The sequence below is a fragment of the Haliotis rubra genome, unplaced genomic scaffold (genome assembly GCF_003918875.1).
Source record: "Haliotis rubra isolate DU_JTF1 unplaced genomic scaffold, ASM391887v1 Scf452, whole genome shotgun sequence".
In the NCBI taxonomy this organism is placed as follows: Eukaryota; Metazoa; Mollusca; class Gastropoda; order Lepetellida; family Haliotidae; genus Haliotis; species Haliotis rubra.
This window is the reverse complement of record NW_025767138.1, coordinates 756629-783593: the sequence shown is the minus strand read 5'-3', so window position 1 is coordinate 783593 and position 26965 is coordinate 756629. Positions and strand designations below refer to the sequence as shown.

General features: G+C 39.5%; 1 protein-coding gene across 1 annotated transcript; it reads left to right on the top strand.

Annotated features, from left to right (window-relative positions):
* The first annotated feature begins 882 nt into the window (after positions 1-882).
* Positions 883-25080, top strand: LOC124289944 (organic cation transporter protein-like). Its single transcript, XM_046726613.1, has 9 exons — positions 883-1025; positions 2456-2519; positions 15906-16009; positions 18407-18589; positions 19283-19495; positions 20164-20390; positions 21682-21863; positions 23816-23967; positions 24587-25080. The coding sequence occupies exons 1-9, from the start codon at positions 883-885 to the stop codon at positions 24645-24647; spliced, it is 1329 nt and encodes a 442-aa protein (XP_046582569.1). The 3' UTR covers positions 24648-25080.
* Positions 25081-26965: the final 1885 nt, after the last annotated feature.

The window sequence follows — 26965 nt, the reverse complement described above, 5'->3', positions numbered from 1 at the left end:
ACATCATAACACATCATCCCACAAGGACAACCAATTACTTTACATGCCCACACTTCTATTTGTACACAAACACACAAGTTACTTAATATAATAAACTAAACAAATATATCTACACTTTTAATTACATGTACTTATTATTCACTTCTATGACAACAGATCATACATGAATTATATGATTCGTACAACCATATTCACAGTATCTGTGCCAACACATGAATATCAAACTGATTAAAATGTTCAGTAAAAGATGGTACTGTTAAATGTCCGTTCATGTCACACACATGAAGGTCACACAAGAGTCAGAGATGCGTCGTCATCTATGCCTTTGTCGCTGGATTCTCTCAGGGTTTGGCACACACTCAAGGGAAAGAAGGGTATTCGACTCAGGCGGCAATCAGCTTGAACATCCCAGGGTTACGAACACACGACCTGGCCAAGGTCAAGACTCGCATGGGATATCATCTTCACACCGTAACGAAGCTCCCTCTACTTGTTCACGTCGCCATCATGCACCCATTACAGGCTAGGTCTGCTCACGTACGAAGCTCCCACTACTTGTTCACGTCGCCATCATGCACCCATTACAGGCTAGGTCTGCTCACGTACGAAGCTCCCACTACTTGTTCACGTCGCCATCATGCACCCATTACAGGCTAGGTCTGCTCACGTACGAAGCTCCCTCTACTGAGTCGTTGTGACGAGATCATTATATTCATAGTTTTATGAGGACTGGGTTCTGTGCTGCTGTCTGTTAAAGTCCTTTGAGGATTGTTCGTCGCCTCGTGTCTAGTACGAGCTAAGCAACTGACTAAAATGGCTATCGGCAGCTGTCTGATGGGACAATATTTCACATTTCCATAATCTTAATTGAACAGAGCCACAATGAAGTTTGACGACTTACTGAAAGAACTTGGTGAGTTTGGAACCTATCAGAAGAGGCTTTACGTCCTTCTCTGTATTCCGATGGTGTCCCTGGGAATACAGATTATGGTAACCGTCTTCACACTCGGCGTCCCGGATCACAGGTATACATGAGTTCATTTGTAAATCAATATCAATATGGACATCTTGTGGATTCGAACACAGAGTTGCTTGATGTTATGACAATCGTAGACAACAACCGAGACCAATGACGTGAAAATATTTAATTTTTTTACAGTGTACATCACTATCCCACAACACAAACCTGAAGAAGAAACGTAATTCTTTGTTCCATCGGGAATTTGTTATAAACATGGTGACCATGGATAACCGCTTGTCCTTGCCCGCCATTCCACCATAGGTGTTTCCCAGGCTAGTCCTTGAGACCATCCGCTGGTACTCACCATTGGGGACATGTCGGGGACGTTTATGTTTACCATATGAAATTCCAATGGATAACAGGAGCCAATTCTATGGCGTTGTGCAATTATTGTAACGAGACGATATTTTGTAGGGTCGGTATTTTATGCATACCAAACCTCTATGCAACCCAACCCATTTAACGGCACTGGTCCAAAAACCCAACAATATTTGCCAATCATCAACAGACTTTGAAATAATACTGTTCCGCTTAATCGTACGCACGTGTCGCCATGTTGTCAAGTCAATTCACGTCCGTCAAGTTGTTTCTTTGTATGAAGGCCATTGGCCCATATACGCATAGTATAATACGTTTAATTGAACATGAATTACATACAATGTACATTGATGTTTTATATATGCTATATTTCAAACATATTGCTCTCTTATTATTAAGCTTTGACAGACATCTACAAAAATCATTTAATACATCACTACACTTTGAGTTCATTAGCTGTCTAAATTTGTGAATATTAACATTGTGGTGGTACATATATGGTAGATGACGCTGTCTTAAATTCCTGTAGTATTTACATACAAGGATAAAATGATACTCATCTTCAATTCCGTTGTTACACAATTGATATACTCGCTGACGTAATTCAATGCCCAACCTTCCTTACCTTTTAATTTCAAAATTCCACATCTAAGTCTTATCATTATATTTCGTTGAGTTTTATTTGTTAATAGAGTGAGATACTTTTCTGGATCTAGTAGGCTTTTATATTGTCTAAATACACTATGTTGAGAACTATCTTGTATAATACCATTCCATGACTGTAAATATATATCAACAGTATCCTTCTTAAACATTTGAAGAAAAACTGAAATTTCACCAACACCCTGAGACAACCAAACTGTGTTGTCTGTACACTGTCACAGAGGCGATTGTGAGCTTGTGTTAAGTTCGGCTGAAATTGATTCCCCAATAGGCGTAAAGGATCTGTCTTCTGTGCGAACTTGGGTCACATGCATTTCATGTGTTCATTGTGATCAGATGTTGCGTTTTTATTACGACGCATCGGTATTGTAAATGTACACCTCAACGATGGCTACATTCCATTTATAAGCTCCCTTATTTTGTGTCGGTAGTATATATGTGTTGTTTTTGTAGGTGTGCAGTTCCTGGTTTAGATAATGATACCTACGCCATTCAAGGGGAACAACATGCACTTGCAGTAAACGCCGCTATCCCTATGGCCAATGAAGGAAGACAACCTTATTCGTCCTGTCTCATATATGTGGCTATCAATTCAACAAATTCGGGTGCTGTAAAATATACCAACGCAACCCGCTCTTGTAATCGATGGGTTTACGATCAAGAGACGTTTGGCTCGAACATCGTGACAACGGCATGTATCTAGGTTTTCCTTATGTAAAGCATTACGATGTTTTGACAAGGCATAATTTGCAATCCAAATCAAAATGAAAACGTACTGACGAGTTAACGTGTTGGGTAGTTTGAAATAATTCCAAGAGTATGCCCGGTTTTCATAACTACTATATATATATATATTTATATATACATATTTATATATATATATATATATATATATATATATATATATATATATATATATATATAATATATGTATGTGCATTTCTCAATCATGGAGGTATATACGAGGGTCGATCAAAAAGTACGTAGCCTAACTATATTCTCGATGACCACTGTTTGAAAAGCTTTCATTTTATTTTGGATGAATCGTTAGCAAAGACTTATCCAAAATTTCACATGTGTGGGTAATGTTGTTAACCAGATACTTGTCATCACAACACCGTGGGGTATAACATATCTAACAAATTTGCAGAAAACTCTTGGATAATGGTATGACCTCAGATAATGTCATATGAAATATGTTCAGTATAGTATTGAATGACTTCCCGTCATGATCAATAGTCAAAGATTTGGATAGCCTGATTTATATTTAGTCGGGGGCTATTTTTTAAGGACACCCCCATTTTAATCTTTCAAAAACATTGTGTCCAGATATCAAAGCTGGTACTGTTTACAATATATTGTGAGCTGACACTTGTGTGACCATTCAGTGTTTAGTTTGAACCCCTGGCATCATGTATGAATAAGTGAAAACATTAGAATAAGTTATGTCCTTATGATTACGTCATCTGAAAGGGGATGGGTAGTTTCTCCAAAACCAGCTCTTTCAGTCAACATGAAGGGGGGAGTCACTTTAACAAGCGATTGTAATTTCAAATTGCTTTTTTATGAACTTTAATATCTAAGTGTGATTCTAGGGGACTTCTATCAATCTCAAACACAAAAGGCACCCATGAAGGGCCACCTCCTCGTGGTGGGTGCTGGGTCACGCTAAGCGCCCTTCGACCCCCCGTTGTGGACCCGAGGGGATATTTGGTCCACCAACCCGTTTGCCGTGGGTTGCGCCCCTGTGTCGGTGGAGGACGGGAGCCTGGTGGTTGAGGGCACTGGTTCCAGGAACAGTGTTCCTTTGCCCAACACACCACTTCGCCCCTGACTTCACCTAGACCGGTTCTATCAATCGGCTGGTCACGCCAAGCCCTGTGTATAGACTATATCTATCTATGTCTTTGCACACATTTGATTTGGAATTGTTTTAATTTCGGGCTTACTTGTTTATCTAAAACGTTTGTGACTTTGAAATATGATGTTATGAACTTTGCCTAGAGTCTTATGCCCAGAAGGCGGTGGCTCATGGGCCAATCTGGTGGAATTATTAATCTTTTAATTCTTCTGCTTGAGTATATCATCCGGGTATCCTTGGTGCTGCAAGTTGGAAATCCACTTGTTTTTAGCATTGTCCTTGTGATACTCCGTGGTGGGTGGGGAGCTCGGATGATGAAATCTAACAAAATAACCATGGCTTATCAAACTCCAAACAAAAAAACCAAACGTCCTCTTGACAATGACCCTGTTGACAACGACCTTAGACTGCCCAAACCAACTGATTACTGGCGACGTTTTGTTGTAATTCAGACAAAAGATGATACACCATTAAAATTAAATCCTTTTGCTGTGTCTAAATGTATCCAAGGCATTGCTGGCGATGTGAAGAACGTTAAAAGATTACGTTCTGGTGCGTTGTTAATTGAGTGTGGCAAGAGGCACCAATCAAACAACCTACTGAACACTGAAACTTTTGTCGGCATTCCCGTCACCGTCACGGCTCACAAGACCCTTAACACGAGCAAGGGAATCGTTAGAGATCGTGAGCGATTGCTGGCTGACATGTCGGAACTAGATATCGTTTCCGAAATGAAGGATCAGGGTGTACTCTACGTTAAACGTTTTTCTACACGTAAAAACGATACAACCATCAAAACCAATACTTACCTGTTTTCTTTTTCTTTACCTATTGCTCCAAAATCTCTCAAGGCAGGTTATTGTAATCTCAATGTGGAGACGTACATTCCAAACCCTCTGAGGTGCTTTAAATGTCAGAAGTTTCATTACGGCGTAAATACTTTGTACATTGTCTGTTGTGTGTGCTTACTGTGGTGAAAAGACACACACAACAGAAGATTGTAACAGTACTGTCAAAAAGTGCATCAACTGCGCGGGGAACCACCCAGCTTACTCTAAGGACTGTCCCGTGTTGAAACAGCAAATGGCAATCAATCAAATAAAATTCACGCAAAACATTAGTTTTGCAGATGCCAAGAAACTAGTCCACGGCTCAGAACAGACAGACAGTTATGCTTCCATTGCCAGAACAACGGCTGAGGCAACATCTAGAGTAACTAAAGTATCTGCTAGTTGTCAGACAGATTTAACCTGGGTCAAAACAGAATCTCCTAAACCTGTCTCGCCTGCTACATCTACACAAACTGTAAACTCACTTCCCGGTACATCTCGAATCCAATCAGAGACATCCCCTGATCATGAACCATCTTCTCAGTTGTCCACAAAGTCTCAGCAAGGTCTCGTTAAAACCAAAACTAAAAAGCCAGATGTTTCCAAAAAAACTCAGTGGCAGAGCCCCAAAGGGATCAGAAAATCAAATTCATTTATTCAACAAATATGGATCTCTTGAGGATATAGACGTGTCTGAAAACGTCATTAGTAGGGTACATAGCTTGTCGCCCACCAAACAAGTGCGGGGTAGATCCCCAATAAATCCCCCCTAAAAGATAGGTTATCAGCATAATATCCTACAGTGGAATTGCAGAGGACTAAGGACTAATTTCAATGAATTGCAGCTTTTAGTCCAGGATTTAACACCATCAGCGTTCTGTCTGCAGGAGACCTATTTAAAACAGACAGATGATTTTGTCCTGCGTTCTTTCAATGCATATCATTGTTTTTCACCTCCAGGTGACAGGGCCACTGGCGGATCTTCCATCTTAGTCAAACAGAATGTTATCCATAGCCCAGTTTCACTAACTACTCATCTGCAGGCTGTTGCAGTGCGAATTACTTTACATGTTGCGTTTACATTGTGTTCTGTATATATCTCTCCGTCTTCAACGTTTCACAAAACTGATCTTCAAGCTCTATATGACCAACTCCCGAAGCCCTGTATTATTATGGGAGATTTAAATGGGCACAACCCACTCTGGGGTAGTGTCAATACAAACACTAAAGGTAAACTACTGGAGGAGTTTTGTTCAGACAATGATTTATGTATTTATAATGATGGTTCCAACACGTATTTACACCCTGGTACAGGAACCTATTCTGCTCTCGACTTATCAATCACGAATTCAGAATTACTAAATGAATTTGAATGGTCAGTCCATGATGACCTCTGTGGAAGTGACCATTTTCCTACTATACTAAAACCTGTAAATCCAACTGATATTACTCCATATTCGAGATGGAACTTTAAAAAAGCTAACTGGCCGTTGTATCAAGCTCTGTGTTGTAGCAGACTTAAACCCGAACTCTTTATAGAATGTACTGATCCTATAAAGGATTTCTCTGATGAACTAATTAATATTGCTGATGAGTGTATCCCCAAATCCTCTGCAATTCCACACATACGAAAACCATGGTTCAACGAGTTCAATGAGTGCAAACAGGCTAGGAAGGCACGGAAGAAAGCTGAGAATTATTTCCGTCGCCATCCTATGGTCCATAATTTGAATACATTTAAAATTTTAAATGCTAAGGCACGGCGTACCTTCAAGCAAAATAAACGTCAATCCTGGCGAAATTATGTATCACAAATAAATTCACGAACGCCGATATCAAAAGTATGGAATATGATCCAGAAAATAAAAGGTAAGGGTTCTAAATCTAGCATTAAGCATCTTAAAGATGGAGACGAATTATTAACTAGTCAATCTGATATTGCAAATAAACTTGGAGAAACTTTGGCCAAACACTCTTCCTCATCGAATTATTTACCTCAATTCCAAAACTATAAAAAACAACAGGAAAAGAAAACTATTAATTTCATTTCAGATAATGGGGAAGATTACAATGAACTATTTTCTATTCATGAGCTTCATACTGCTCTTGATCAAGCTCATGATACGGCTACAGGTGCTGATAACATACATTATCAGCTCCTGAAACACTTACCGGATTCTTGCTTAGAAACCCTTTTAAACATTTTTGATGATATTTGGACTTCTGGACAATTTCCTTCTTCATGGCACGATGCTATTATTGTACCCATCCCTAAACCTAGGACGTGATCATACTGATCCTTCGAATTATCGACCAATCTCATTAACTAGCTGCGTTTGCAAGACCATGGAGCGCATGATAAATAATCGACTTGTGTGGTACTTGGAAACTAATAACCTTATAACAGACATTCAATGTGGTTTCCGTAAAAACAGAAGTACTATCGATCATTTAGTGCGTTTAGAATCTTTTATTAAAAATGCCATTATTAAAAAACAACATGCAGTGTCGATCTTTTTCGATTTAGAAAAAGCATATGACACCACATGGAAACATGGTATTTTAAGAGATTTACACGATTTTGGATTGAGAGGCCGTTTGCCTCTTTTTATATCACAGTTTTTAACGGACAGGCAATTTCAAGTTCGCGTGGGTTCTACCCTGTCTGATCATTACAATCAGGATCAGGGTGTCCCACAAGGCAGTATTTTATCTGTCACACTCTTTAGTATTAAAATAAATAGTCTGTCAAAGGTTTTAAGTGATTCAATCGATGGATCTCTTTTCGTGGATGATTTTAATATTTCTTGCCGTGGTAAAAACATGCGAACTATTGAGAGACAATTACAAATTTGTCTCAACAAAATTCATAAATGGTGTCTTGAAAACGGGTTTAAATTTTCGAAATCCAAAACCAACTGTCTACATTTTTGTAGGAAATACAAACCCCATAAAGATCCTGAATTATCATTAAATGGCACACCCATCAAAGTTGTCAAGGAAGCTAAATTCCTTGGTCTCATCTTTGATTCGCATTTAACCTTTCTGCCACATATCAAAAAATCTAAAAGCCAAATGCCTGAAGGCACTCGACTTGTTGAAAGTCGTTTCCAGTTCAAAGTGGGGAGGGGACCAAACCACCCTCCTTCATTTGTATAGATCACTGGTCCGATCGAAACTTGATTACGGCTCTATCGTATATGGTGGGGCCTGTAAAAGCAACCTCAAACTACTTGATTCTATCCATCACCAGGGTCTAAGACTTTGTCTTGGGTCTTTCAGAACCTCTCCCATTGACAGTCTCTATGTTGAGGCCGATGAGCCATCTTTAAAACTTCGCCGTATCAAATTGTCCCTACAATATATCACAAAGTTATATTCTAATGAATCCAATCCTGCTCACACTTGCGTTTTTAATCCTCTTTATGAGGACTTGTATAATAAAAAACCTTCACTTGTTCCACCTCTTGGGATAAGAATCCAACAATATATTTCTGCTGCTGGCATTGAGTTGGAGAATATATCTCCTTCCCGTCTTCTTTCTTCTCCTCCTTGGCAATTAGTGAGGCCACAAGTTGACCTAACACTGACAAAGTTTAAAAAAATCCGAAACTAACGAATTACAGTATAAACAAGAATATAATCAATTAAAGAATAACTATAATACATACAAATCCTTATTTACAGATGGGTCCAAGGATGGTGGCGCAGTGGCATGTGCCACTGTCATTGGATCCAGAACAATATCTTCTAGAATACCGGATAACAGCTCTATATTTACAGCAGAAGCAAACGCCATCTTAACAGCTCTTAAATATATTGAAAGACATCCCAAACATAAACAATATATAATATTTTCTGACTCTCTTTCTTGCCTTCAGGCTATTAAAAATCTCTCTTGCAAACATCCACTTTTAATTGAAATAATCGAATTATATAATGATCTTGCTACTGGCCAATGCGACATCGTCTTTTGTTGGTTACCCAGCCACGTTGGCATTTCTGGGAACACAATGGCTGATCTTGCTGCCAAGGCAGCACTCAACAAATCTGTGACACCACTTCTTATTCCATATTCTGATTATAAAGCTGGCATTAGAACTTACATCCGTGATCTGATGCAAAAGAAGTGGGACAACCAAGTAGGTATCAATAAATTACATGAAATAAAACCCTATATCGGTTATACCTACTTGGGTTGTCAGTCCAGATTTGAAGAGGTCATCATGCGACGATGTCGTATTGGCCACACTAGATACACTCATGCATACCTATTGAAAGGTGAGGATCCTCCGTTTTGTATCCCTTGTGATGAGAGAACCACGGTCAAGCATGTCCTGCTTGACTGTGTTGAATTCTCCATCATAAGGGGTAAATACTTCAATGTGAAAACAGTTAAGGATCTTTTTAACACTGTTAATTTTCATTTAATTATTGGCTTTTAAAAGAAATTGATTTAATGAATGAATTTTGATTAATATGTTCTGTACATATATGTATTTTAATTATTGGTAGATTTGATTAGTAACTTAGATTGTGAGTGGCAGTGCCCTCAAAGGGGGTTGAAGTAGCATAAAATTATTGTCCTCCTGAGAGGGTACGTAAGTCCCAAAACATTCAAAGTAAATTTAAACCTACTACTCTTTTAATCGTAGAATATATGTTCGTTTAATTTATGGCTAGATTATCTAACATTGCTAATAGCTGAGGGGATGGTGTAAATCCAGCTAGGGTCCATGCAGGAAGCCAATGTACTGTAAGTCCCCATGGTCCCTAGTATGGTGATCTACCTTCAGTTGTTGGCAATATATAGCCGGTTTTTACCTTGTATTGTCCTATAGTTAGACTGTTTTAGATTTGATTGCTAGTTTTAAATTCCAATCTGTGATAATCTAGTTATTTTACTGTCCTTCGTTGACAGGTTTTTATAGTTTGCCATTGCTTATTATGCATAAAATTAATGGTTCTCGTCACGATATGGCTGAAATATTGCCGATGTGACGTTAAATTTTAACTCACTCACTCAAACACACAAAATGTTTCTTGCATATTTTCTTTCCTGATTTGTTTTTTCATTTATTGTAGAAGGGCCACCTCCTCGTGGTGGGTGCTGGGTAACGCCAAGCGCCCTTCAACCCCCGTTGTGGACCCGGGGAATATTTGGTCCACCAACCTGTTGGCCGTGGGTTGCGCCCCTGTGTCGGTGGAGGACGGTAGCCTGGTGGTTGAGGGCAATAGGTTCCTGGAACCGTGTTCCTTTTGCCCAACACACCACTTTGGCCCCTACTTCACCTAGACGGGTGGTAGAATCGGCCCGATTCTATCAATCGGCTGGTCACGCCATGCCCTGTGCATAGAAATTGTTTTTTGCACATTTCATTGTTGGGTATTGGTCATTTTTGATTTGGCTTTTACAAATGATTGCTATATTAAATTGCCTAGAGTTCTATGCCAGAAGGCGGTGGCTCATGGGCCAATCTGGTGATTATGACCTCTAAATTCTGTATGTCTCCAAGTTTCTGTTAGAGCCGAACCAGCCTGACATTATATTTGGTAGACAAATATAGCTATTTATGTCGTATTTACTGGAGTATATCACCCTTTGTATCCCTGGTGTTTGCATGCTGGATATCCGCTGCAGTTAGACACTGTCCTTGTTGACACTCGGTGGCGGGTGGGGAGCAGGGTGCTGAAAATTTTCGATACATCATGAGTCAATTACATTCTGGTTCCGCTAGAAATGACAAGAAAAAGGCGTCTCGAGGCTGAAGATATTTCAGCTCCACAACAACAGGACAACTGGTCAAAATTTATAGTCGTTGAGGCTACAAATGGTGAACCCCTCAAATTAAATCCTTTTTTGATTTCTAAGACTATCCAATCTATATGTGGAGAAGTCAAAAACGTTTCGTGTCTCCGAGGTGGTCAGCTCCTTGTAGAATGTGCAAGGAAACAACAATCAATTAATTTGTTACAACAACAACAATTTGCAAATGTCAGCGTTAAGGTCTCTGAACATAAAACACTCAATTCTAGCAGAGGCATTGTTCGGGACAGAGCCCGTTGTTTGTCGGACATGTCAGTGGAGGAAATCGTTGACGAGCTTAAAGATCAACCTGTCACGTCTGTAAAGCGCTTCACAGTCAAGAAACAAGATGGTAGAACTGTTCCAAGCAACACGTATCTGTTTACGTTTTCATTGAGCATAGTCCCTAAATCAATAAAAGCTGGTTATTTCAATATCGGAGTGGAGGTGTATATCCCCACTCCACTCCGATGTTATACATGTCAGAAGTTTGGACATGGCTCCAAATCCTGCCGAAATATTCATCGTTGTCATCGTTGCAGTGAGGATCATGAAGATGCTGACTGCAGCAAAGATCCTAAATGTGTAAACTGCGGCAGTGATCATGTTTCATCTTCAAAAGCCTGCCCTGAATGGCAGGTTCAATCAAAAATTCTGAAGTTGAAATATGAAAACAATATTTCCTTTTGAGGCCAAAAACAAGTACATCAAATGCAGTCGAAGCCATCTTCGACAGTTAGTTATTCAGCTGCTGTCTCCAGAAAAACCACATCAGTGTCGGTTTCATGCCAAACCGATTTGACTTGGACTAAATCCAAAACATCCTATCTCTGTGCAAACTACTTGTAATAGCCAGACCACTGTGACATCAGCCTCTCAGACTGTCAGCCAACCAGAGCAAACGATTGCTCAGACAACTGTTAATGTTGAGGAAAATGTTGCTGTGTCGAAAACTCATCGGAACCGCTTCAATCGGATGCAAACATCAAAAACTCCCTCTACTGTAGAGACGCCTGTAACAATAGAGGTTCACAACTCCTTTGAACCCCTGGATATGGAGGTATCTCCACCTTCAAAACACAAACATAGAAGTTCTTCCTCACGTTCTCGTGAGAGGTCACCAATAGAACCACCATGAGACAGAATCCTAATCTAATCCAGTGGAATTGCAGAAGCCTAAATACCAATTTTAATGATCTACAATTATTATCACAAGATTTTAAACCATCAGCCTTTAGTTTACAGGAGACATACCTGAAAAGTACCGATAAATTTGATTTTCGTCAGTACAATTCCTTTCATTCGTTTTCACCCCCAGGTGAGAAAGCCACTGGTGGCACTTCAATTTTGGTGAGGCAGGGCGTGATTCATAGCCCTGTCCCTCTTAAAAGCAATCTTCAGGCTGTTGCTGTCCGCCTTTCTTTACAAATAACATTCACGCTTTGCTCACTATACATTTCTCCATCTTCGGCTCTTCAGCAGTCCGATCTTCAGGATCTCTTCGATCAGCTTCCCAAACCCTGTATTATCATGGGTGATCTTAACGGACACAACCCTTTGTGAGGAAGTACCGATACTAACAATAAAGGAAAATCCTCGAAGACTTCATTTCTAATAATAATTTATGCATATTTAACGATGGATCAGCCACTTATTTGCATCCTGGATTTGGAACTTATTCTGCACTTGATCTGTCTCTTACAGATCCCAATATTTATAACGAATTTGAATGGTCAGTCCACGATGACCTGTGTGGCAGTGACCATTTCCCAACATTACTTTCAGCTATAAACCCGAATGTTGATCCACCTGCCACAAGGTGGAATTTTAGTAAGGCCAACTGGCCATTATTTCAAACACTGTGTACTGACAACTTGAAATCTGAATTCTTTTACAATACTCTAGATCCAATTCAGTTATTCTCTGATACACTGAAGACTATTGCTGATGAAACTATACCTAAGTCCTCTGCAATTCCACATATTCGTAAACCATGGTTTAATAATGACTGTAAACAGGCCAGAAAGAATAGGAAGAAGGCAGAAAAGTATTTTCGCCGACATCCTGCAGTCCATAATTTAGATAAAGTTAAAATTTTAAATGCCAAGGCTCGACGCGCATTTAAACAAAATAAGCGTCAGTCTTGGCGAAACTATGTTTCCAAAATTAATTCTCGCACACCAATGTCAAAGGTGTGGAACATGATTCAACGAATAAAAGGCAAAGGCTCAAAATCTACTGTCCACCATTTGAAGGATGGTGACAATTTATTGACAGATAAGGCTGATATTGCCAATCAGCTTGGTGAAACTCTCGCCAAACATTCTTCTTCGTCCAATTACGTCCCTGAATTTCAAACCTACCAGAAACAACAGGAGAAGAAGCGACTTAATTTTACGTCGGATAATGGCGAAGACTATAATGAATTATTTTCATTAAATGAGCTCCACACTGCCCTTGAGCAAGCTCATGATACAGCAACAGGGGCTGATGATATCCATTATCAGCTCTTGAAGCATTTACCAGAATCATGTCTGGAAACGCTGCTACATGTTTTTGATGCAATATGGACTTCAGGGAATTTCCCGACTTCCTGGCGTAATGCCATTGTAGTCCCCATTCCAAAACCTGGCAAGGATCATACTGATCCGTCTAATTACAGACCAATCTCTTTAACGAGTTGCGTCTGTAAAACCATGAAACGAATAGTAAATAATAGATTAACATGGTATCTTGAAACCAATAATCTCATAACAAATATTCAATGTGGTTTCAGGAAAAATCGTAGTACCATTGATCATTTGGTACGTTTAGAATCCTTTGTTAAAAATGCTATAATAAATAAACAACATGCTGTATCGATATTCTTTGATCTCGAGAAAGCGTACGATACCACCTGGAAGCATGGCATTCTCAAGGATTTACATGATTTTGGTTTAAGGGGTCGTTTACCCTTTTTATATCACAGTTTTTAAAAGACAGGCAATTTCAAGTCCGAGTGGGTTCAACCCTGTCTGACCATTACAATCAGGATCAGGGTGTCCCACAAGGCAGTGTTTTGTCTGTCACCCTGTTTAGTATTAAGATCAACAGTTTATCCAAGGTTTTAACTGATTCAATCGATGGATCATTATTTGTGGATGATTTTAATATTTCTTGTCGTGGGAAAAATATGCATACTATTGAACGGCAACTGCAGTTGTGTTTAAACAAAATACATAAATGGTGTCTTGAAAACGGATTTAAATTTTCTAAATCCAAAACTAATTGTATTCATTTCTGCCGTAAATACAAACCCTCATAAAGACCCAGAACTATCTTTAAATGGCACTCCTATCAAAGTTGTTAAGGAGGCCAAGTTCTTGGGTCTAATTTTGACTCCCATCTAACATTTCTGCCACATATTAAATCCCTAAAACTAAATGCCTGAAGGCACTTGACTTGATGAAAGTCGTTTCAAATTCTAAGTGGGGAGGGGATCAAGCTACCCTCTTACATCTGTATCGATCATTGGTCCGTTCCAAACTTGATTATGGCTCCATCGTATATGGTGGAGCCTGCAAAAGCAACCTACAACTTTTAGATTCTGTCCACCACCAAGGCCTGAGACTTTGTCTTGGGTCCTTTCGAACTTCTCCTGTTGACAGTCTCTACGTCGAGGCAGATGAGCCATCTCTTGCACAACGCCGTATAAAATTATCTTTACAATATATTACTAAACTATTTTCTAATGAGTGTAACCCTGCATATAACTGTGTCTTTCATCCCCTCTATGAGGATTTATACAACAACAAACCTTCTCTTATTCCGCCTCTTGGGCACAGAATTAAGCCTTTCATTTCTGCTGCCGGCATTGAGCTGGAAAATATAGCTCCTTCCCGTCTTCTTTCTTCTCCTCCTTGGCAACTGGTGAGGCCTGAAGTTGACCTAACTCTGACAAAGTTTAAGAAATCTGTAACTAATGACTTACAATATAAACAAGAATATAATCAATTAAAAATAAATATAATACATATAAATCCTTATTTACAGATGGGTCCAAGGATGGTGGCGCGGTGGCTTGTGCCACGGTCATTGGATCCAGAACAATCTCTTCTCGTTTACCAGATAACAGCTCTATTTTTACAGCAGAAGCTAACGCCATATTAACAGCTCTTCAATATATTAATAAACACCGTAAATATGAGCAATACATCATCTTTTCCGATTCTCTTTCTTGTCTTCAGGCTATTAAAAATCTCTCTTGTAAACATCCACTTTTATTAGAAATTATTGAATTGTATAATGAGCTTGCTACTGGCCAATGCAACATCGTCTTTTGTTGCTTACCCAGCCACGTTGGCATTTCTGGGAACACAATGGCTGATATTGCTGCTAAGGCAGCACTCAACAAGTCTGTGACCCCACTTCTGATCCCATTCTCTGATTACAAAGCTGCTATAAGATCTTATATCCGCGATCTGATGCAAAAGAAGTGGGACACCCAAGTAGGTATTAATAAATTACATGCAATAAAACCCTACATTGGTTACACTTACTTGGGTTGTCAGTCCAGATTTGAAGAGGTCATTATGCGACGATGTCGCATTGGCCACACTAGATATACTCACCAATATTTACTGAAAGGCGAAGATCCTCCGTTTTGCATCCCTTGTGATGAAAGAATCACTGTCAAGCATGTCTTGCTTGACTGCATTGAATATTCCATCACAAGGGATAAGTATTTTAATGTCAAGACATTGAAGGATCTTTTTTATAATGTTAATTATCATTTAATAGTTGAATTTTTAAAAGAATTAGATTTGTGGACTGATCTGTAAATAGTTAAATATTATATTGATGGTAGTTTCTATTAGTAACTGAGATTGTTAGTGGCTGTACCCTTAAAGGGGGTTGACGTAGCGTAAAATTATTGTCCTCCTGAGAGGGTACGTAAGTCCCAAAACTTTCAAAGTCAATTTAAACTTGCCAGGATTTTTAAACGTAGTATTCTTGTTCTTTAATTTTGGCTAACATTTCTTCCAATCGCCAGCAGCTGAAGGGATGGTGTAAATCCAGCTAGGGTCCATGCAGGTAGCAAAAGTAATGTAAGTCCCCATGGTCCCTAGTATGGTGATCTACCTTCAGTTGTTGGCGATCTATTGCCTATTTTTATATTGTGCTGTCCCCTAAAGTTAAAATGTTTTAGATTTAATTGCTAGTTTTACATGTATATCTGTGATATTCTAGTTGTTTTACTGTCCTTCGTCGGCAGGTTTGTATAATATCTGTATATATATTCTATTTAAATGTTCTCGTCACGATATGGCTGAAATATTGCCGATGTGACGTTAAATATTAACTCACTCACTCACTCAATCTTGTTTGTACAAAAAGTAAGTAAATGTTCCATTGCCATTTTTTTAGTTTGACTGGGTGTGCGACCGGAAGTTGTACAAGTCCCACATACAGATGATGTTCATGCTGGGATCTCTTGTCTCCTGTGCAGTACTGGTTCCTCTCTCAGACATGTGAGCATAATCTCAGTTCATTATTGCACCACGCACAAATTGTGAAGTTAAAGGGAACGTATGTCATTGTCCATCAAATGCTTTTAAGATATCTCCAAACCTCTAATATCATAGGAAATATAAGTGAGTGTGGTGGGTTTTCAAACCGTTTTCAACATTATTTCAGTAATAGCATGGCGTGCCTGCTTAAAACGGGTTGAAAGCCCGCAGTGATGTTGGTGTCACTTTAGTGAAACGCACGAGCTCGGGTTCTGAAATATAAACATACACGGAGGCGGACCGTTGTTACACCCTATAGCTTTCTGGCCACGGAAGCAAGATAAGCAACTTTACACAGTAATATCGGAGCCTGACACAAATGGGCCGCCCACGCCCTAAGACGTATGAAGTCGGACCTTTTAATATAATTTGATCGAGGGGCGGTGCAGGAACCAAACGTACCGTAAGACCCCGTGGTCTTTTGCATGGTGATCTACCTTCAGTTGTTGACGATTTGTAGCTTGTTATATATGTTATATTGTCTAGGGTTCTCGATTTACATTGTGGGTTTACATCTATATCTGAGTTTTTCAGGTTGTTCTTCTACATGCGTTGATGTGTAATGAATGTAGAACTTGTTTTGGTCACTATATGACCAGAAATCATAACTCAATCAAAACAACGGTGGAGTAGCCTAGTGGTTGAAGCGTTCGCTCCTCACGCCGAAGACCCGGGTTCGATTCCTCACATGGGTACAATGTGCGAATCCCATTTCCGGTGTCCATCCCTCGTGATATTTTGCTGGAATACATGGGTATTGCTAAAAGCGGCGTAAAACTAAAGTCACTCAATTTAAATGATATTGTTATCAGAACAGCCATAATAACATTGAATGCAAGTCATTACTGCCAAGTTTATCATTCATTCCTGTTCAACTTAATTAAATTCTCAACATGTACCTGGACTTTAGACACAATATATAATTAGAGACTTGGGCACGTACGCTTATCTTGTCAAAAACTTCTTAAACTCTTCGCGACTTTAACATTTTAACAGGTCATGTTAATACTGTACTTGGCATTATATAACCCATGTGGACATAACCCACTGACCTCATTACACATCTAAACACCAACTGGTTTCAGATATTCTCCATTGTGTTAATTACAAAATGTTTTGTACGAATGAGTGAGTTTAGTTTTACGCTGCACTCAGCTATGATTCCAGCTATATGGCGGCGGTCTGTAAATAATAGATTCTGGCCGGACAATCCAGTGATGAACGTCATGATCATCGATCTACACAATTGGGATACGATGACATGTGTCAAACAAGTCTGAGAGCCTGACCACCCGACCCCGTTAGTCGCCTCTTACGACAAGCATGGGTTACAGAAGATCATATCTAATCGTGATCTTCACGGGAGTACGAGGTCGAATTAGTTGTCAATTTACAAACTGTCAATTGTCTTCAAATCCAGGAAGATCTACTACTTAGTTTTGATGGTTTGGCAATAGTGCTGTGAAAGCTAACAACGCATCTGTGATATTATTGCAGTTCTATTGTGATGTACTTGTAGTATAGGACAAATAGGATGCCTGATAGCAGGATATATATTGATTGCCCTGAACTTCCTATAGTATGTGCTGTACTTATAAATAACACGTAGGATGCCTGATACACCATGAACACCATGAACTTCTCATAATGCCGTCAATATTTTGATTTCCAGAATAGGAAGAAAAAAGATATTTATGTTGGGTGTAATTCTTCACTGCGTCGCATCACTTACAGTCTCATTCTCAACGGGATTTGCCATGCTGGCTTTTCTTACCTTCTTCAACGGCCTTGCATGCGCAGCCATATGGATGAGCGGTTTTGTTCTTGGTAATAGATGTTTTTTTATATCTCGTTTACATTTGCCTAGTGCATGTTATCCAGGGACCCTTTGGAAAACTACGACGCAGAGTATATCCCCAACAGCGCATTCTGGTATTCGAGACCTGCTAAAGGGGGTTGGGTGCGTGGAATCGAATCTTGTGGTTGTTGATAATTTGAACAGGGACTAAAAACATCACAACATTATCATGTTATTTCTTTAATGTTTACACACACTGATTTGCATGACATTAAATGTACGTTATATACACCCTTTAGAATGAGACGAATTTCAGTCGATTCATGGCGCCTAAATCAGCCTGACAAGGTAGCGTCCACATTCTTGAAACACGGGTTCGAATCCAGGATTCGCCCTGATTATGTTTCGAGGAAACCCTACATCTAAACAGGCATGTATCATGTTTGGGGTCTTTCTCAAGCTGACACGACGTAACTTGAAATGCAGACATAACTTAATAATAAGGGCATATTAGGATGTATCAGATCCACCATATTATGTAATGTGAATTATGAATTTAGGAATGATTACGTTTCAGGTGTGGAACTGGTTGGACCATGTAAGCGTCGATTGACAGGCATCATTGTTGAATTCTTCTGGTCCTCCGCGAACTTTTTCGTTGTTACCGCTTACTTCATCCGAGACTGGCAACATCTTCAGCTGGTTCTGTCAGCGCCAGCAATTCTCTTCCTAACATACTACTGGTAAGTGCAGAGTTTATTACATACGCTTAAGTTTAAAGTAAAGTCGGACAAAGAGACTGTATGAGAGAACATGAGTTTGAAACCGTGGTTTTAGCTATATTGTTTGAGTTAGAAGGCGCAGATGATTGACTAATAAGGACGGAATCTTGCACAGAAGGAGATGCACAACAGTGAAATCTTTTGTTTTAACAATATGTTACATAGTCATATCAACAAAAGACTAAAGTCAACAGAGCAAATCACAAACAGCAGGTTAACGTGTTCGCTCGTAACCTAAAGAGAATGTTCAGTTCAGTAATATATATCTCCCCATTGATGACAAAACTACAATCTGCGTAACATCCATTTCCAAGGTATGATATAACCTTCTTAAAATGCTCTGATCGGTTAAATGTGGCCCAATGTTCTGGACGTGCTGTTATTCACTGTGCAGAGTTACATCCATTATGCATGCAAGGAATATGTGACCGAAGTTTCGAATCCTATTTTGCCCTGGCTATGTTTCTGGGTTTACAAGCATTATACACGTGCAGGTGGATCGTTGCATCTATAAAATGGAATACTTCTAGTCCTGCATCTCTTCGAGAAATCCTCCCATGTCGAGATGAAAAACGTGGAATAATTAACATACTGTTCAACTGGACGCATTCCACATTCCCTCACTAATTAATAATGGTTTTATGCCACATACAGGTTGATACCAGAATCTCCCCGCTGGCTTATCAGCAAGAAGAGATATGTAATGGCGGATGCTGTGATACGCCATGCTGCAAAGGTCAACAAAGTAACATTGACCTCTGACCAGTTCATTGGAAATATTCTGGTCAGCGACAGATCAGAACCTTTGTGGAGCATACTAACAAGCCCCTCCCTGGTAACAAGAAGCATCATTATATTCCTAAATTGGTACGTTTTCCATCATCCGTCACTATTACTCACGTGAAACGACTTTTCTGGCATGTCATGTATGTATAATGGTATCTGTCATACAAATAGCTTAAAAATATTATGTTCCTGTCAATAGACCCTTTGATAATTTCTTAGGTTGTGAAATCATGGTTAATGTATTTGCTACCAACATATCTTCTACTGATGGAATATCTCGTGTTTTCTCAACTGAACCTTCATGCAGAGCTATTTGTTGGTTTCATTCATATAAACTGTTATCGCATGATATTACCTTATAAAACATTGTAAATGTATTGAACAATGCCAGATATGATTTTCAAGAATCTCTTACAGGGGGACAAAACTAGGGGCACTGTTGTCCCTTTATGGACTAAATGGGCAAATGCCATCATACCGCTCTTAATAACTATTCGCTCATCTAAATCAATCGGCGTTTTCCGGAAAAAATAATCATTAACTGATTATACTGAGGCTAATGTATGAGGATCTCTTCCTTATTATGGTCATATTAGTATTTTGCTGATGAACGTTATGACATTGTCAAATTGTATGTACACTATTTTGGATGTGGTCAACTGTCAAATTATGTTGGCATAACCCTTTACACAATTGTTTCAGTGAAGTGTTTGTGTATAGTTCGATAATACCTGGCAATATTCGTTCAGGTTTGTGTGCAGTCTCGGGTATTTTGGTCTTGGTCTCAATGTGGCAAGTCTAGGGGGCAGCGTCTACGTCAACAGCCTCATCGCAGGAACGACTGAATTCGTCTCCTTCATCGCCTGCCTTCTCCTCCTCGACCGCACTGGCAGAAAGTCCTTACATTGTGTGTGCATGATCCTTGGCGGTATCTGCTGTACAGCCACAATCCTTCCTGTCCTGTATGGAGCTGGGGGTATGGAGTTCACAGCTGGTTCTTGACCCTTAGCTTATGACCCTTTGCTTAGGCAACATGAGCAAGAGATTACCGAGTTGACAAAGGCTACGTTGCATCTTCTTGCACAGCCACAATCATTCCTGTCCTGTATGGAGCCGGGGGTAAGGAGTTCACAGCTGGCTCTAGATCCTTAGCTTATGAATGGCAACATGAACAAGAGGTTACTGCTCTGTAAGGAGTTTACTTACTTTGCTTCTTTTGCCACCGCTACAATCTTTCCGTCCTGTATGGAGCTGGGGGTAAGGCGTAATGGGAGGAGGAAAATGTTGATTGTTTTGCGCTTTGGCATCTGTTGATATTTAAGATCAACGACCGTAAATGTTGAAATTAATGCAAGAGTGAATTAAATGCGACAACTTTGCAATCGTGATCCAAAAATGACTGTTAAGATTATGGCAATATAGAAACAAACAGTTCTCTTGTATGTCAGTGGCAATATGTTATTCAATCTCTAGAAGATTCATGTGGATTTCCCGTGAGTTGCCTTATCTGTGGTCATTTCTTCTACTCACTCGTTGCAAACTATAATCATCAGTCATCTGAATTATAATTTGTCAAGAGAAAACAACCTTACCTATCAGGCCAAATTCCCATTGCTTCTGACACGTATTTCAATTGATTTGTTTATAAGGGGGAACTGTGTTTCAAAATAGGAACAATACATGCCGGAATTGTTGGTTTTAGCTTTGTATTATGGCCGTGAGTTTTCTTGGGAAATATTACGTTTATTAAGTTTTAGGTAATGTCGCTTTGGCGATGTTGGTAACAAATTTGAACTGATTGATGTGCACATCTAAGAGCACATGTGTCACAAATGCATACAGGTCTATAAATAGGTCTATAATTACGATATTGGACTTATGGCCTGTGTAAACATGAAACATGAAAAAAGATGGTGCGGGATTTATTCATCCGAGAAATGTCATGATGGGAGTGTTTCGAAAGGCTGTTTGTACCTGTATCTCGTTGTTCAAAAAAGTTTTTACTGGTCTTAAACCGATGATGCTTGTATTTTAGTGATTCCCCTTACCTAGTTCTGTATGGCCTGCTTTCCGATGTTGTTTAAAATCACTGTCAACAATATTCGAGTTATATTAAGGCGTCTGTTAGCAGAAAATTCAGTGATGATTTTGGAAAGTCTTTGTCTGTGTATGTTGACACAGCTCTTTTCTCTAGTTCGACTGGCATGAACAGTGATTTTGAGTTTTGACGAAACAAGAAAGAAATGTATTTTACGTTTTTCTGGCAGATCTCAACTGGCTGACCATACTGCTTGCACTTCTGGGACGGGGTTTCGTATCTGCAAGCTTTGCAATAGTCATACTTTACACTTCTGAGCTGTTTCCAACGGTCCTCAGGAACTCAGTAATGGCGTCCGCAAGTATATGTTCCAGAATTGGAGGAGTCATATCCCCTTATATCGCCAACCTGGTAATTTAACTTTGGTTTCTATTTTATTACAACTAAAAGATGCCAAACTCTTATAGTTATTTCTCAGAGACATCTATCCCGAGTATTTTCTTCGTTTGAAAATGTATTTGAAGTTTTGTCAATCTGTTCACGTTACTTGGGCGTGGAAATGAATAGTGGACCATATACACACATTTTGGGTATAGATGATGGAATTATTTCATGGATCAGAGAGAATGTTCTCATTTGGCAGACGCTACTACTGTTGACTACAGTGTTACCCTGATCTGATGGGACGTTGGAATTGCCCTTACCCACATCGTTGTTAGTTGCTCCTTCCCTGAGCCTGAGTTTACTGTTGTGCAGTCACCCAACAGACAAAATGCATGGAAACCTTGCACTTATGTAATACAGAACGTCAGAGCCAAATAACACCCAGTTGTCACCACCTCAGAATTTCCGTCTAGTGCAAAGGGCAAAAAAGCTGCGAATATTACATGAATGGATCACTGAGAATAAGTGATGGCACCAGGTGTTCCCACAGGGTCCACAACACACACATTTGGCCCAAAATGGAAGCACCCTGTGCCCAACGCCTCACAGCTGTACTCCTGCCACGCGGCGAAGGCCTGGTAACCAACCAGACAATCCAGCGACATATGAACTTGAAAATCCAGACAGATAATTTCTAAGTACGACTTCAGTAGCACAGAGACTCCTAATAGAATCTTTTATAAACAGTGTTTATATTGCATGTACTGACGTGGAAGAGGCACTTTGGCAACAGTGCATGATATTAAGCTCGACTCTGCTGAGATTTGGCAACTGTAACAATGGTGATATACTTGACAACCGAAGTATGTACCCGTTGTGTAATTGTCGAAATATCATTACTTTTACGTTGAGTATAGTTGGAAATAAAATGAATGATACTATTGGTGGAAGCCCTGGTGCTAATGCAGCATAGATGTTTGTTAAGCACTGCAGCATTGATTCAAACTACAAATTCGTTCTTCCCGAGAACGATTTAACTCCAGTAAATCTTAACGTACACAATACACAGACATGAGCATTATTTTATCACCACCTGAATCCAAGGGCAACGTGTACACTGTGGTTGAAACAGGCAATCATGAATAGTGCAGCATAATGGAATGCACATGAAAAACTATGAGTATCATTGTCACGTGCTGCGAAGGTGCCAAGCAAATTGTTATATCATATTTGTAGTATGAGCACAGCATTTTTCTGAACTGATATGAAAGATGACAGTAATAAAAAGTAACGGTTCTTGACAAAGCAAGACGTAGACGTAGACACATTGTCAAGTGCTTGGTATACATCACGCAAGGATGTCTTGTCGAAACATCGATGCTACTTTGACCACATTAACCACAAGGTTTATAGTCGACTTGTCAGGAAGCATGTAGTCACCAATCAGGTAAAGGATCGTCCATGACCTGGGAGACCACTGACCGTGATGACCGAGTTCTAAGTCCACTGACAAGTTGCAAGCCTGTGACCCATGCCTAAAGAATGCGCCGACCATATAGAGTGGGAGTCCGACCATAAGAAAGGGACTTCGGGCTGCTGGTCTTCGGCACAGGCGGGAAAGTCTGGCTTCAAGAAAACTGAAAGTTTAGGACATGGCAAAGGATGCATTGGTCTCTATCTTCAGCACGTTACCGACGTATTGAGACGTCATAGGGAGGCATATTAGCAAAAGGTGATCCATGCAGTCCTTTGGTGGTGGCTCAGTGGTGCAAGAACTTGGTACCAAATTGCAATTTCAGCATATGTTTTGTTTTGTTTTGATTTGTTTAAAATATGTTACAGTTTCCAATAAGAGTTAAATCTGGAGCTTTGTAATACGCTGGATTTGGTTTGCAATTCATATACAACATGATATGTGTGGTGCTTCAAACTGCGCATGTGTACTGCTAATAAACAAAGGCATTTCCATTCCATCAAAGGCACTCGTGTTACCTGGCGACTTGGGTCGAGCAGTTCCACTGATTATATTCGGGCTATCGATGGTTGGGGCTGGTTCGTTGGCATTACTTCTACCGGAGACCCTAAACAGAAACCTCCCAGAGTCCATTGATGACGCCAAGAAGATGAGGAGGTAGCTCTCATACACTTTGAAGTTTTGGTTTCTGGCCTACCACAGTACACTGCTTTGCTCAATGATCCACAGCAGTACACAAAACATGTTTCTAGCGTACTTTCTAGAATGTAAATCCAACTAGGGCCCATGTAGGTAGCAAAGGTACTGTAAGTCCCCATGGTCCCTAGTATGGTGATCTACCTTCTGTTTTTGGCGATCTATTGTATATTGTATTGTCCAAATTGTGCTATTAGTTTTAACTTTCCACACTAGTTTTAATTCTAATTGTGATATTCTAGTCGTTTTACTGTCCTTTGATGACAGGTTTTTATAATATATACAATTTCCATCTCAATGTCAAATATGTTCTCGTCAAGATATGGCTGAAATATTGCCGATGAGACGTTAAATATTAACTCACTCACTCACTGTATTACTTACAAGTCATCCGAACGCGTGTCAAATTTGACACTCATAATGACTGACTGAGTTTGGTTTTACGTCAGCATCATCACGGCGGGGACACCAAAAATGGGCTTCACACATTTGTACCCATGTGGGGATTCGAACGTGACAAGCCAACGCTTTAACCACTTGGCTATACTCATCATAATATTACACACAAACTTTCTTTCAGGATCAATCCCAAGTTAGATGAATCCCAGGATAATGGATACGACGAGGAAGTGATCCACTGAACGTCGAACTAACTGGAGGAAGGCATCTTCTTGGACCACATTTAGGTTGACATTTGACGATTGATTCCTATTTTACCTATGTCGTACACCGTCCGCTAGTAAAATGTCAAAAGTGTCGGCATGTTGAAACCAAACTGGACGCCAATTCGCTGTAAGTTCTAAAAGCCACCAGAAGCCGTTTCGAATCAACATTACTCACTTATTCTGTTAATTAATATGCCTCCCATACTGCCCATAATTCGTGTATACGGCCGCCTTTTCTTTAAAATAATTATACTTCATTCCTATTGTACTTTTTTCTAAGCCATGCAAATAAAATTAACTTTTGTTTGCTCTGGGATTCTATATGGAGACTAGCAACTTTGTTCAGCTACATCTGCAACCCATGTATTTGTTCCAGTTGAAATGCTGCGCTCACTAAATTTTGTAAATAAACAGCTTGCAACAAAACATACCTTGTGCCTGACAATTTTCTGTTTTATTTAAACAGTCAGAAGTACATGCATTTTACAAGACATTATCGGAGATCATTACTCTTCTCAAGATAATCGCTCGTCACTATATGGCGGACATATTGCCAAGGTGACGGCAAATTTTAACTCACTCACGCACTCACTCACTCACTAACATATTTATTGTGTGGAAAATGGCATATAAAAGAAGGTGGCAATAATAATACCCGCTTGTTTTTGTTATTAAGATTCAAGAATAATAGGCATGTGACGTAAAATGTTAACTCACTCACTCAAGGAAATCTAAGTCATAACATATTTATTGTGTGGAAAATGGCATATAAAAGAAATAGGCAATTATAATACGCATCGCTGTGACTGAACTTTTCGAATGTCGTAACGTTTTGGTTTTTTCATTAAGATTCGGGAATAATAGGCATGTTATTCTTTCATTCGCAGACAGTATTTAAACGCCCTTGTGAAAATGCCGTTTCTCAGTATTTCTTTGTAAACTTGTCAAAGTAATTTTGTCCCATGTATGTTACATACTACATTGCAATTTTGATGTCATGTTCATTGATAGGACATAGGTTTAGTTTCCGATATATAACGTGAGTATTGACACGAAAATACTAATGAGTGCGTCATTTTTGGCTCAAGTTACTGAGGACGGTTACCATATACCATGGCCACCTGTTTCATACAGAAGGTAAGTGAAGTATTAGTCACCATAATCCATCCATCAACTCAGTGACAGTTGACAGTTTGCACAAAAAAGTATTAATATAATCATTTTAAAAATTGCTATCCGTGTTTTTCGACAGTAATCTCATTTCCCTCATCTCTGACTGTCACGCTTTAAGGAAGACGCATGTAACGTACACGGTTGATGTAGCAATAGACGACGCTAGAGTATGCTGCAGGCCAGAGGACATTGCAAGCACATTTGTGCAGTATTACTGTATTTGCTTTGTTAAGTGGTGAAACCTGTACACAAAGATTGCAATCAATTCACATGGGCAAACCCAATACAGGCAGCTGATCTTGTGCACCGGTGAACTAGGGTTATATCTGACCCAAGACAAGTTACATGTCGCAGACTGACACATTATCCTGACTATTTCCGTATTTCGTGGTTACACCACCCTTGAGCTAATAATACATGACAAGTTACTCAAATATTTCCTCCAGCAAATCCGTTTGCTGTTAATCATGATTATCTTCAGTTGACCAATACTTAATATGTTCGAATATATCAGAAATATCTGATATAAGAAATAAACTGACGCACTTATTGGTATTTTCTTGTCAATACTCGTCTCGCAACCCGTGCAGATCCGGGTTCGACTTGGTCTTCAGCAACCCATGCTTGTCGTAAGAGACGACGAACGGGATCGGTTGCCACGTCATCAAATGTTAATTAGGTAGATTGATGTTCATGTTGTTGATCACTGGGTTGTCTGGTCCAGACTGGAATATTTACAGACCACCGCCATATAGCCTGAATATTGCTAAGTGCGGCGTTTAACAACAAACAAACCAAGCCATTCCATTCCGCGCACTTTCACCAGATTCAGCTCTTGGAAACGATACCACTGTTGAAGCTATATGTCCCTTTGCATCTAATCTCTGAGACAACTGTTCCATATTTGAAAGTATTTGAGGGCAAACTGACGTCAACAACAGCAAGCCAAGGGTAGCTCTAATGCACTGGCAGAAAAAAGAACATACTTATTATATTCACACTGAAGTATTTCTCTATAATTCAGGATGATCGTTTCATTGAATCTATTGTGTCATTTTTGACAAGTTTTTCAAAAAGACATTTCTTAATAGAGATTTTGACAGATATCCATGTTAAGTTAC

Excerpts from the sequence above, each read along its gene's own strand:
- LOC124289944 (XM_046726613.1), top strand. The coding sequence starts at position 883 with ATGAAGTTTGACGACTTACTGAAAGAACTTGGTGAGTTTGGAACCTAT. Across the intron at positions 2,520-15,905 it reads GGGAACAACATGCACTTGCA|TTTGACTGGGTGTGCGACCG; the intron begins GTAAACGCCGCT and ends CCATTTTTTTAG. Across the intron at positions 20,391-21,681 it reads TGTCCTGTATGGAGCTGGGG|ATCTCAACTGGCTGACCATA; the intron begins GTATGGAGTTCA and ends TTTTTCTGGCAG.